General features: G+C 45.3%; 1 protein-coding gene across 1 annotated transcript; it reads right to left on the bottom strand.

Moving 5' to 3' along the window:
- Positions 1 to 2,422: 2,422 nt before the first annotated feature.
- Positions 2,423 to 3,427, bottom strand: LOC138249467 (olfactory receptor 52P1-like). The gene has a single exon (XM_069203426.1). The coding sequence runs from the start codon at positions 3,425 to 3,427 to the stop codon at positions 2,423 to 2,425; it is 1,005 nt and encodes a 334-aa protein (XP_069059527.1).
- Between the last annotated feature and the right edge of the window lie 7,566 nt (positions 3,428 to 10,993).

Here is a 10,993-nt window from a genome sequence, read left to right as displayed (position 1 = left end):
TGCCCCTCCAGGGGAGCGACACTTGCCTAATGGGTCCCTCCCCATCTCTAAAAAAAAAAAACTAACAAAAAAACACACAAAAAAAAAATTGCCCTGGTGCCTAGAGGTTTCTGCCCCCCTGGTGCAGATCGGCCTAATAACAATAGGCCAATCTGCCCCCAGGGCGGCAGAAATGGCCTAAAATAAATTTTCCCCCCCACCCCCTGGGGAGCACCCCTTGCCTAAGGGGTCGGTCCCCTTACGTGAAATTCACGAACAAAAAAAAAAACTCCCTGGTGTCTAGTGGTTTCTGTCCCCCTTGGGGGCAGATTGGCCTCATTAAAATATGCCAATCTGCCCCCAAGGGGGGCAGAAATGGCCTAAATGTAATTTGCCCCCTATGGGAGCGACCCTTGACTAAGGGGTTGCTCCCCACCTGTAAAAGAAAAAAGAAAACAAAACAAAAAACAAAATTATCCCTGGTGCCTAGAGGTTTCTGCCGCCCCGGGTGCAGATAAGGCCTTAAAAAAAAAGCCCCCCCCCGGGAGCGACCCTTGCCCAATTTCATTGTTAAAAATAAATCCCTGGTGTCTAGTGGGCGTTTCAAAAGCCGGATTGCTTTGCAAGCCGGCTTTTGAAACGCAGAGAGAGACTTCAAAGGGAAGAAATAACTTTCCTTCCCTTTGAATCCTCTCTCGGCCTCCCCCAAGTGATCGGAAGAGTTTGCATTTCTCTTCTGATCGTGATGGAAGCTGAGCTTCCAGCGTGATGGGAGGAGGCCCTGTTACAAATCAGCGTGCTGACGTCACAGGGAGGGTGGGGGGGGTCGGGTGGAAGGGCGATATGTATTCCTTTATAATTTAATCTATTTTATATAGAGCGCATTCTCTATCCATTCATAAGTATTAATCCATTGTTGCAACCACTCTTTGCTTTCAGACTTAGGGCATGATTACAACTTTGGAGGAAGGTGTTAATCCGTCCCAAAAGTGACAGTTATACCACCAGCGGTATTACGAGTCCATTATATCCTATGGAACTCGTAATATGGCTGGTGGTATATCCGTCACATTTGGGACGGATTAACACCTCCTCCAAAGTTGTAATCAGGCCCTTAGTGTCCAACACTGACCCACTTTATGTTAATATATTCAAAATACAAAGGCCAGTGCTTTGCAGATTTAGGCTTTAATGAACTTTTTAGCCTTAAAAGGATATTTTGATGAAACAGGTGTTAGTTGACAAATTGTGAGCATTGGATACACACATTTCTGCCCTTGCTCTCTGAAGCAGCTCTGCCTTTAATAGGCAGTAAGAAACCCAGAACTCTTTTGATTGGCCCCACACAGAGACTCCCACACAGAGTTGTACATCATTACTATTGTTCAACAAACCATGCTGATGCTTCAGGCAAAGGAATTAAAGTATTAACAGCTTATGTAAACAACACCATGTGACAGTACCCTAAGACTACCAAAAACTGAATAATCCATTTTAAATGTCTATATTACTGTACACCACTTTTAGGGTCATATTTATGAGAAGTAGCAATTTGGCAGTGCCGCGTTACTTCTAAACTGAAGGGATGCGCTGTATTTACAATAATATGGCACATTCCTTTGTTTTCCTCTGCACAGGTTCTAAATTTGCTGCTGAGCGCCAAGGCGGCCACCCTTGCACCACAGTGCAAGGATGGCAGCATTACGATGGAGATTTTTTTTGGTGCAAGAAGGGACACAAAAAGAGGGACACCTTCCTGCACAAAAACAATCTTCAATGGTGATCTGCTCTTTCTATGTGTGCTGCATAATGCAGCACACATAGAAAGAGCAAAAAACAAGGAGAAATGAAAGCATTTCTCCTCGTTGTACCATGCTAACGCCACCCCTGGGGTGGCATTAGATTTTGATGCTACCACAGATTTACGATTACTTGTAAATCTGGGGCAGCATCAAAATGCAAAGGGTGTTGTTGCATGTGAAGGGTCCATATTTACAAGAAGGCACTTAGCAACAAAAAGTGGCCTAACGCCGCCTTGCAAATATGGCGAAGTGCACATCGCCACCTGAGCATCACAAAAGGTGGCCCTCCGGCGGCACTAGGGGCCAACACTCATTGTTTTGTTATGGTTGAAATGTAACTTTTTACAGTGTAGATGAATAACCAAATTGGAAATTTTAAAAGATGTCAAAGCTTGAGAATGGGTCACCACCTCCTGGAATTGATTTTAACACTCACTAGGTTCCTAGATTCCCGGCATCAAGATAGATCTCATATGTGTGACAAGCAATAAATGAAGATGGGTGGTATAGTCTGACTCGATGTCATATGGTGGATGTCAGCAGGAACAAAGAAGAGCAGTGAAAAGGATGGCTGTGTGGTAAAATGGCTCCACCAGCTTAAAGAAACTCAAGGGCGTAGGTGTTTATTCATATCCACAATTTTAGCAGATCTCTTTCATGTCTTCAATTCTGCTGGTCGCCTTATTCTTTGTTTTTGAGAGTGGGGGTTTCAAGACAACAAATACCTTCACAACTTTCACTCGAATTTGTCTTGTTTTCATGCCATAAATGAGGGGATTCAACATAGGCGGAATTAGAAGATAAAGATCGGCCAAGAGAATGTGGATGTAGGAAGGGACATGATGACCAAACCTTTGTGTGTAAAAAGAAAAGAGTCCTGGTGTGTAGAACAATAAAATAACACAAATGTGTGACCCACATGTGCTAAGAGACTTCATGCGTGCTTCTTTGGAAGAAAGGCCAAAGACAGACCTGAGGATAAGAAAGTATGACACAGCAATGAAGACAGAGTCAGATCCAACGACAAAGGTTGCGGCAGTGATGCCGTACACGTTGTTTGGTGTTGTATCCCCGCAAGCAAGCTTCACAACAGCCATGTGTTCACAATAGGAGTGATGGATGACATTGTCTCCACAGTACACAAGTCTCTTAACCAGGCATGTTAATGGAGTCATAAAGCCAAGCCCTCTCACTGCAGCAAAAAGCCCTATCCTAACTATTATGGTATTAGTCAGGATGGTGGCATACCGCAATGGATTGCAGATAGCAACATAACGGTCAAACGCCATTGCCAAAAGGATCCCTGACTCCATCGCAGAAAAGCCATGGATGAAGAACATTTGGATAAAGCAGGAGTCATGGGCAATCTCAGTAGAGCTAAACCAGAAAAGACAGAGAATTTTGGGGTATGTTGATGTGCATATAACAATGTCAATCATCGCCAGCATGGACAGGAAGAGGAACATGGGCTGGTGAAGACTGGGCTCATTTTTAATGATAAATAAAATGATACAATTGCAAAAGATTGCTGCCAGATACAGGGTACACATTGGGAAGGCGATCCAGAAGTGTGCTGCCTCCAGCCCAGGAATCCCAATCAAGATGAAGGTTGATGAGAGAACCTTGGTGCTATTTAAGATGGACATGCTTCAGTGCCGAGGCCTGGTTCTGTTCCATTGGTGGTATCTATTCCATGAAAACAAAAGCACCAGCATTAATTATTAACCAAATCCTATGGTGCATAATATCTTGTGTACAGCACAAAAATACTTGTTGGTGTTGAGCTTTCAATACGTGGTCTATTATTCCTGTCTCAGTATGTGTAGGATGCTTGGGTCTCTGCAGTCAAACTGTAAATAATGCACTTCATGCACTGGTTTGGATAAACCTTTCACACTTCTAAAAGGACCACACTCAATGTACCAGTCTGCTTATTGTAAGAAGAGGAAGACACTAAAAGTAAACCGAAACAATAAATCAACTATACAATTTCTGTTTCAGGTACGTCAGAGAGGAAAACCATCTCCGTTTATGATAAAGCTAAAAACTTACCAACTTTACACATTCCTGCTGTAGGGAAACTTTATGACAAGCTCTATTATATAGTATGAGAGTTCTGTACAAATAATATTTTTCTTATGAAACATTATTACATTGATAACAATTGCATTCGGTTTTAAATAAATAACAAACATATCACTTGTAGGTGGAATGGATAATAGCTGTGGATCAATACTGAGTGGGATCACTGCATAGCTGTCTGGGTGGGATAATTGCTTCTGGGTGCAGCCATGAGACTTCTAATTCAATAATGTTTTCATTCAATAGTCACAGTCAACTCTGATCTTACCTCCTCATTCCCACAGCACATCAAACCACAAGACAATCATACCCTCACAATAATTCATTACATGATTATATCCATCGATCTTTTAATTCTTACAACCCTCTCACAACAATCAAACCTTTCAGGAGCAAACCTCACAATTTACATCACCCCTACCATCGTCTGAGAATTAACCTGTTGAGAAATCTATTTTTCTCTCTATCATACTTCCCAACTACCCAACCAATCAGTTGCGGCTGGTGACTGGGCAAAGTGGCAGGGGGAATAAAGCAGAAATTAATAACATTTGTTTAAAAAAAACTTACCTGAAGCTCACCGCTCCACCGCCCCTCTCCACTGCACTCCAGACACAAGCTCCCAGCCTGCCCTGCAACCAATCATGATGCTGCTCAGAGCAGCGTTATGATTTGCTGGAGCACCCTGGCTGGGTGTTCTATCGCAGACTAGGAGCCTGGGCTCACTGTCTCCAACCCGGCAACACAGTGGCGGGTTGGGGAGAGCCCTGTGTGCATGTGTGTTGGGCTATCCTGAGACGGTGGGCCTCACATTCATGCACACTGAAGAGAGTGCTGTGTGCACTCCCTTCCATGGCTGTCTTCCCCCAGATCTCCTCCCCTTTAAAAATAAAATGATAATAAACATTGTTTATTATTGTTTTATTTTTTAAAGGTTTTCAGCTCCTGCTGCTGGTGGGGGGTGACTCTCCTCCGCTGTAGCAGAGGAGCCGCCCCTGCAACCAATCACTTCTACTGCTCACTATCATGGCCTTTCAATCACACACTACAGCTAGGAGCCTCATGATGTGCTCTTTCAACTCATACCATCTCCTAACCCTTTCAAAGGGCTTCAATCCACTAAACATCTTCACTTCCTAGAAGAGTTTATACCAGTACATACCAGAACCTACAGCCATATCACAATAGCCTTATAAAATAATTGACACATGCTCTCTCCCCATAGTCAAGCAACCCAAAACATCAACCCAATCAGCCACAAATAAGTACCCATTGAGAGGTTTTATAATTAGCCCATCCAGAAAGCAACACACCATATCAGTTGATTCTCTAACAAACATTCATCTGTTGCTGCATTCAGAGCTGTTGCTCCCCCGCTCCCCCACCACTAACACATTATTCATCCACCTGTGGGAGAATGAAAAGGAAAAGCTGCAACTCTTTATACTCTATTGACACTCTCAGATCTCCTTTGCCCCATTACAATAGGACATCTCCACAGACCAGTAGTTCACAATACAGCAGCAGTCGAAAAACTCTTCACTTCCAACAACCTTAACCCTTATGCCCACTTTTAGAAATGGTGTTTCTGGTTGGCTAGGGTATGCAACCACCCACTCTAGTCAGGGCAAGGGAGTTACACCCAGGATAACCTCAGCGAAGTTGACGCGAGCGGGGGCAATGTGTAAAGCGATTGCACAACACATACAACACATGTGACGCAATAAATACACCACAAAGGAAACACAACACCAAGTTATATAAGAATAAAATCTATTGTACAAACCATCATTAGACCAAACACAACATGTCAGTAATACTCTGCTACACAAGCAGTTGTCTGAACATTACTCAGCTACTAGTATTCTGGAAACACCAGCAGTAGTCACATGAAACACATAAGTAACTGGTTATCCTGCAACATAAACAGTAGTCAGGCTGTCATTGTTACTAAAATGCACATGTCATGGTAAAACACATTACCAAAGAATGTCCCTGGCAGATAACATGGAGGCCTTTACCTCATCATAAAACATAGTCCCCAATGGCCTCTGTAAGGCACTAAAAACAAATGCACATGCTATTCTCATCGGAACTGGTGAATGTGATCTGCCCCCTCTATCAGGCGCAACCACACAAAATGCTGAGGGCCAATGGGGATGTCTGTGTCCCAATTCCAGAGCTCCTGCACTCCGATTCTTGCACAGTACTTGCAGGACTGGGGACCGCTGTTGAAGGTCACCACCCCGGGCCTGCTACCAACATTGGCATACTGTCCACCCTGGCCTCCCCCTTGAGATCAGGGTGAAGGGAGGCCCCAGGTAGTAAGGAACCCTCCCTGGACCCCCCCAGCAAGGGATAAAACCACCAGGCAATGGTTTGTGTACCTGCGGCCCGCGGCTCATTCAGGTGGTGTCCTTTCGGGGGGGTGCGTCCCTCTCAGGGCACGTCTGGGGCCTTCCTGGGCTTGCTGGCAGCACTGCAGCACTTGTTGCTGGTACAGTCTCCTGTGGCGGTTTGCTGAACGCCCACTTGGGCTGCGGTGGTGAATACACCCCAAAACAGGTGCCTGCCATTGCCCCGGGGGTATGGTTCTAAGTGCTCCTGTGCCCTGGGGGCCTTACTCCAAGTGCTCCTATGTCCTGGGGGTGCTCTTTCAAGTGCTCCTGCGCCCCAGGAGTACCAATCAAGAGCATGCTTATCAGTGCTGGTACCCGGCCCTCACCACATCCAGGAATGGGGAGCACAGACACGCAAAAACTGGGAGCTTTCTGTAAAGCACACTATTTATAGCCTGTAAATTAAATACTACTGATAGGATTCAGCACTGCGTGTGCCACCCCCTAAAGTAGCTCATAAACATATATCAGGCCTGCCATTGCAGAACCTGTGTGAGCAGTTTACATGCCATGTTAGCTCGAACTTTAAAACCTCTTTCAAGCCTCAAAACCTCCCTTTTATTACATATGTCACCCCTAAGGTAGGCTCTAGGTAGCCATTAGGCAGGGTGCTATGTAACTAAAAGGTAGGACATGTATGTTTAGGTTGTACATGTCCTGGTAGTGAAAAAATCATAATTATTTTTTTTCCACTACTGTGAGGCCTACCCCTCTCATAGGTTAACATTGGGGATTCCTTACTGCATTTAATACGCTTTAACTCCTAATTGAGAAGGACTAGCGAGCCCATGTTTAGTACCTATGGAGTTGTAATGACAATTCCCCCTCAATGAAGTCAGTAAAGTTGGATTTATTATTACAATTTTGAAAATGCCACTTTTAGAAAGTTGGCATAGTTTCTGCTCAGTTGCCTTTAGCCTGTCTCCAATACAAGTCTGGGGTGGGTGACAGCTGTTTTTCTGCATTCCCTCTAGACAGCCTTATACAAAGGAAGGGTAGGTGTGACAGAGTGGCCATCTGCATGTTGATGGGCCATCTTGGGCAGGATGGGACAGAGGAGCTGACACCTAAACCTGAATAGGCAGTGCCCTACTCACACACAAAGTAATGCTTTCCCCCTGTAGTGAGTCTTAAGCCTGGCCAGGAAAAAAAAAGATCTCTGTGCATTTCAAAGAACCTTCTTTGAAGTCACCCCACTTCAAAGGCACAACTGGGTATAAGTACTGGACCACTGACCCTGCCAAATCAGTACTCTTCTGGACCTCCGAATACTCTGCCAGGAAGAAGGACTTGTGTGTTGCTCCAAGGACAGCTTGACTGCTGCTCTATAAGAACCGATTTTCTGCTGTGCTGACTTGCCTGTTGCCGTCTTTGCCTGGGTGAGAAGGACTGGACCTACACCACTTGAACACAGAGTGACTACAAGGACTTGCCTGTTTGCCTCCTCTTCTGAAGTCTCAGGGACATCAAAGAATTCAAGGGGATCTATACCTGCACCTGGGCTCTTGCCAAATGTGAGTGCTCCATGCCAAGTGGTGGTAGTCCAGTCTGTGAGCCTTGGAAGAGGCTTTTACTGTGCTGAACCAGCAGAATACACGCATTGCCATTGTTGCGCTGGTTAGAACTGACGCATCACCTTTATCACAGAGGGCTTGATGCTGCACCTCTGCTTGAGGACATAGCATCGATGACTGCACATCTTGACTACGACACATTCCTGACTCAGAGGATCAAAACTGACACAGTGCCTTTGCACTGGCCCACCTGCTCCTCGCATCGGATCTTCAATGTCAACGCAACCCTCCATAATAGGTACTTTTTCAGCTGGACAAGGTTGGTCCCTGTAGCCAGCCTGCGCTCTATTGTGGTCACCTGAATATTTGGATTTACCCCCATCTAGCGTGACCTGATAACCCCAGCTTTAAGCTTCTAAGCACTACAGTTTCATTTATTCTTTAACAATTCACATCTCAACTTCTACTTATTTGATTTTTTATGATTTTGGTCATGTTTTATTCATAAAACTATGATATATTTTCCAATGTGGTGTGGAGTCTTTTTGTGGTGTTTTCACCATGTCTCTGTTTTAAGTGTTGCACACATATTTTTCACATTGCCTCCTAAGTTAAGCCTGCCTGCTCTGTGCCAAGCTACCAGAGGGCAAGTACAGGTTAATTTATAGTGTATAACTGACTTTCTCTGACTAGGATTGTGGTCCCTTCTTGGACAGGGTGCGTACCTCTGCCAACTAGTGACCCCAAGGCCTGTCATATAAATGCTACTAGAGGGCCTGCAGCACTTAATGTGCCACCCACCTAAGTAGCTCTTTAACACTTGTCCCCAGTCTGCCATTGCAGCCTGAAAGCAGTTATGTGCTGCTGACTTGACTTGACAAAATAATCCCCATACTAACCTTTATGACATATAAGTCACCCCTTAGGTAGGCCATAGGTAGCTCATTGGGCTGGATGCATTGCAATGAAAAGATTGGACATGTACTTATGTTTTGCATGTTCCGGTAGTGAAAAACACCTAAATTCATTTTTCACTACTGTGAGTCCTAGGATAACATTGAGTTCCTTTAAAATATTTAATACATGCTAACTTTGGATTAAGAACAGATATCATGTTTGGTGTCTGACAAGTTTAAATTTAAAACCCTCTTCAATGGTAAAGTCAGGTTTAAAGTCACACAGTTTTGAAAATGCTGCTTTTACAAACATATAATTTTCCTGCCCTATTTGGCTTCTGAAGCCTGTTCCTGGGTCACATGACTGGGTCTAGTTGGCGCTTAAACTTTGTTCATTCCTCCCAGACAGCCACACAATAGAGGGATTAGGTGTTCCTGGATGGGTCATCACAGGCAGAATGGTAGGGCAGAGCTGGGCACAGCCCCACTTGCAAATCGATATGCTGTGTTTTACCTTCAAACAAAGGACTTGTCATCCCTGCATTGTTCATCCAGCCAGATTGGAGCCAGGTCAGGGGAGGCAAGGAACTCCAAGAACTTCAAGGGGAATCTCTAGAAACTTCTAGAAGGCATAGGTATAAAAATGGGACCCTCAGACCCACTCTTCAGTTCACTTTCTGGACCTATGGAAGGACTCTCAGAGGGCTGCCTGCTATTATGGCCTGATGTGTACTTCAGAAGACCTCATTGCTGCACCTGGAAGGACTGCTCTGCTGCTTAAAGACTGCCTTGAACTCTTATAGGCCTGCCCTCCTACTTGAGCCCAGAGTGACTTCAAGGGTTATTTGGTTGGCCTCCTGGTCCGAGCCTCAGGAATAGAAACCACATCTGGACCCAGCCTGTTATGTTCTTCTCCACTTCAGCAAAGCTTGTTCATTTGTCCTTTGGTGAAAGGGTATTTAGCCTCCTGGAGCACTCATCGGCTACAGCCTCCAGCCTTCAGCCCACTGGAAATTTTCCACTTTCAAAAACTGGACTAGGGGCCTGATTTAGATGTTGGCAGTAACTGTCCCGCCCTTGTCTTTTAGACGGAGAACCAATCCGCCGCAGTGACAGTCCCCCTGCTGTATTTGGATGTAGGCGGTCCCATAGAGAAAAACCCTCATTTGAACCATTGTCTCTGCCAACAAACACAGCCCACGTCAATGGCGAGATAGGGAAAAGTGAATGCCTGGGAACCCCAGCCATCCATTCTGCTGTGTGGATTTGGATATGCCTTACCGCCAAGGAAAAAGTGGGGGTCTGACGTCCACGTCTGAGTTGGCGGATTGAGGGGAAGGGTGAAAACCCACCCTTTTTCCCAATTCATCCTCTTGGTTCGACTGAACATGACTGGACAACCCCTGCCATCACTGCTGCCATAGACCCATGGAGAAAACACAACCCCCTGTTACGAACGCCATGAACACCATGGCAGTAGGCGGGGACATAATCCCGCAGGCGGCAAAATGGCGGCCGGCGGGCTGGAGATGGATATCTCCAGCCTGACGGCTGTTACTGCTGTAGCGGTCGAAGTGGTACATTGGCGGGATGGCTTCAGTCAACCCGCCAATGTCATAATGTGGGCACATTATCGCCGACAGCCAGGGTCATAATGACCCCCACAGTGCCAGGCTGGAGAGTGCGCATGTGTGTTTGGCCTGCCCTAGATGCGGCTAAACATACACACGCACTGAGGGGAGTGCACAGTGCACTCCCCTCAGTGCTCGTCCTCCCCAATGCCCTGCTGTTGGAAAATGGGTTATTGTTAAGGGCAGGTAAGTACCTACACTTGGCAATAGGGCACTAACCTCCACTTAGGTCCAGTTAGGTCTCAATAAATTAAACCCAGCTCAACCCTTGGTAGCTTGGCAACGAGCGACAAGACTTAACTTAGGAGACAACATTGTAAAGCATTTAAAAATCCAAAAACAGTTAAAAAGTAGAACAAAAACAGAATGAAAATCCAACACCAATTTATGAAATCATGTTCTATTTTTATCTTTAAAATGACACCAAAATGATTAAAAATGGATAAGGGAAACCGGAGATATGATTTTTTTCTAAAGAATTAATGCTTTTTAGTGCTTAGAAACTAATAGCGGCAATTTGGTCATCTGGTCGCACCTCGACCCGGGCAAAGTCAAAATTTAAGGCTGACCACGATGGAGCCCTGCTCGGCTGCAGCTTGCGGGAGTCCTCGTCAAAAGTTTACCTTAGGACTTAGTCGTTTTTCTGGAGATTTTCTTCAGCGGGACGGGACCTCCTGGAACTCTTCCTCG

The sequence above is a fragment of the Pleurodeles waltl genome, chromosome 8, assembly GCF_031143425.1.
Source record: "Pleurodeles waltl isolate 20211129_DDA chromosome 8, aPleWal1.hap1.20221129, whole genome shotgun sequence".
Lineage (NCBI taxonomy): Eukaryota > Metazoa > Chordata > Amphibia > Caudata > Salamandridae > Pleurodeles > Pleurodeles waltl.
Note: the sequence above shows the minus strand (reverse complement) of the source record. Positions and strands in the feature narration are given on the sequence as shown.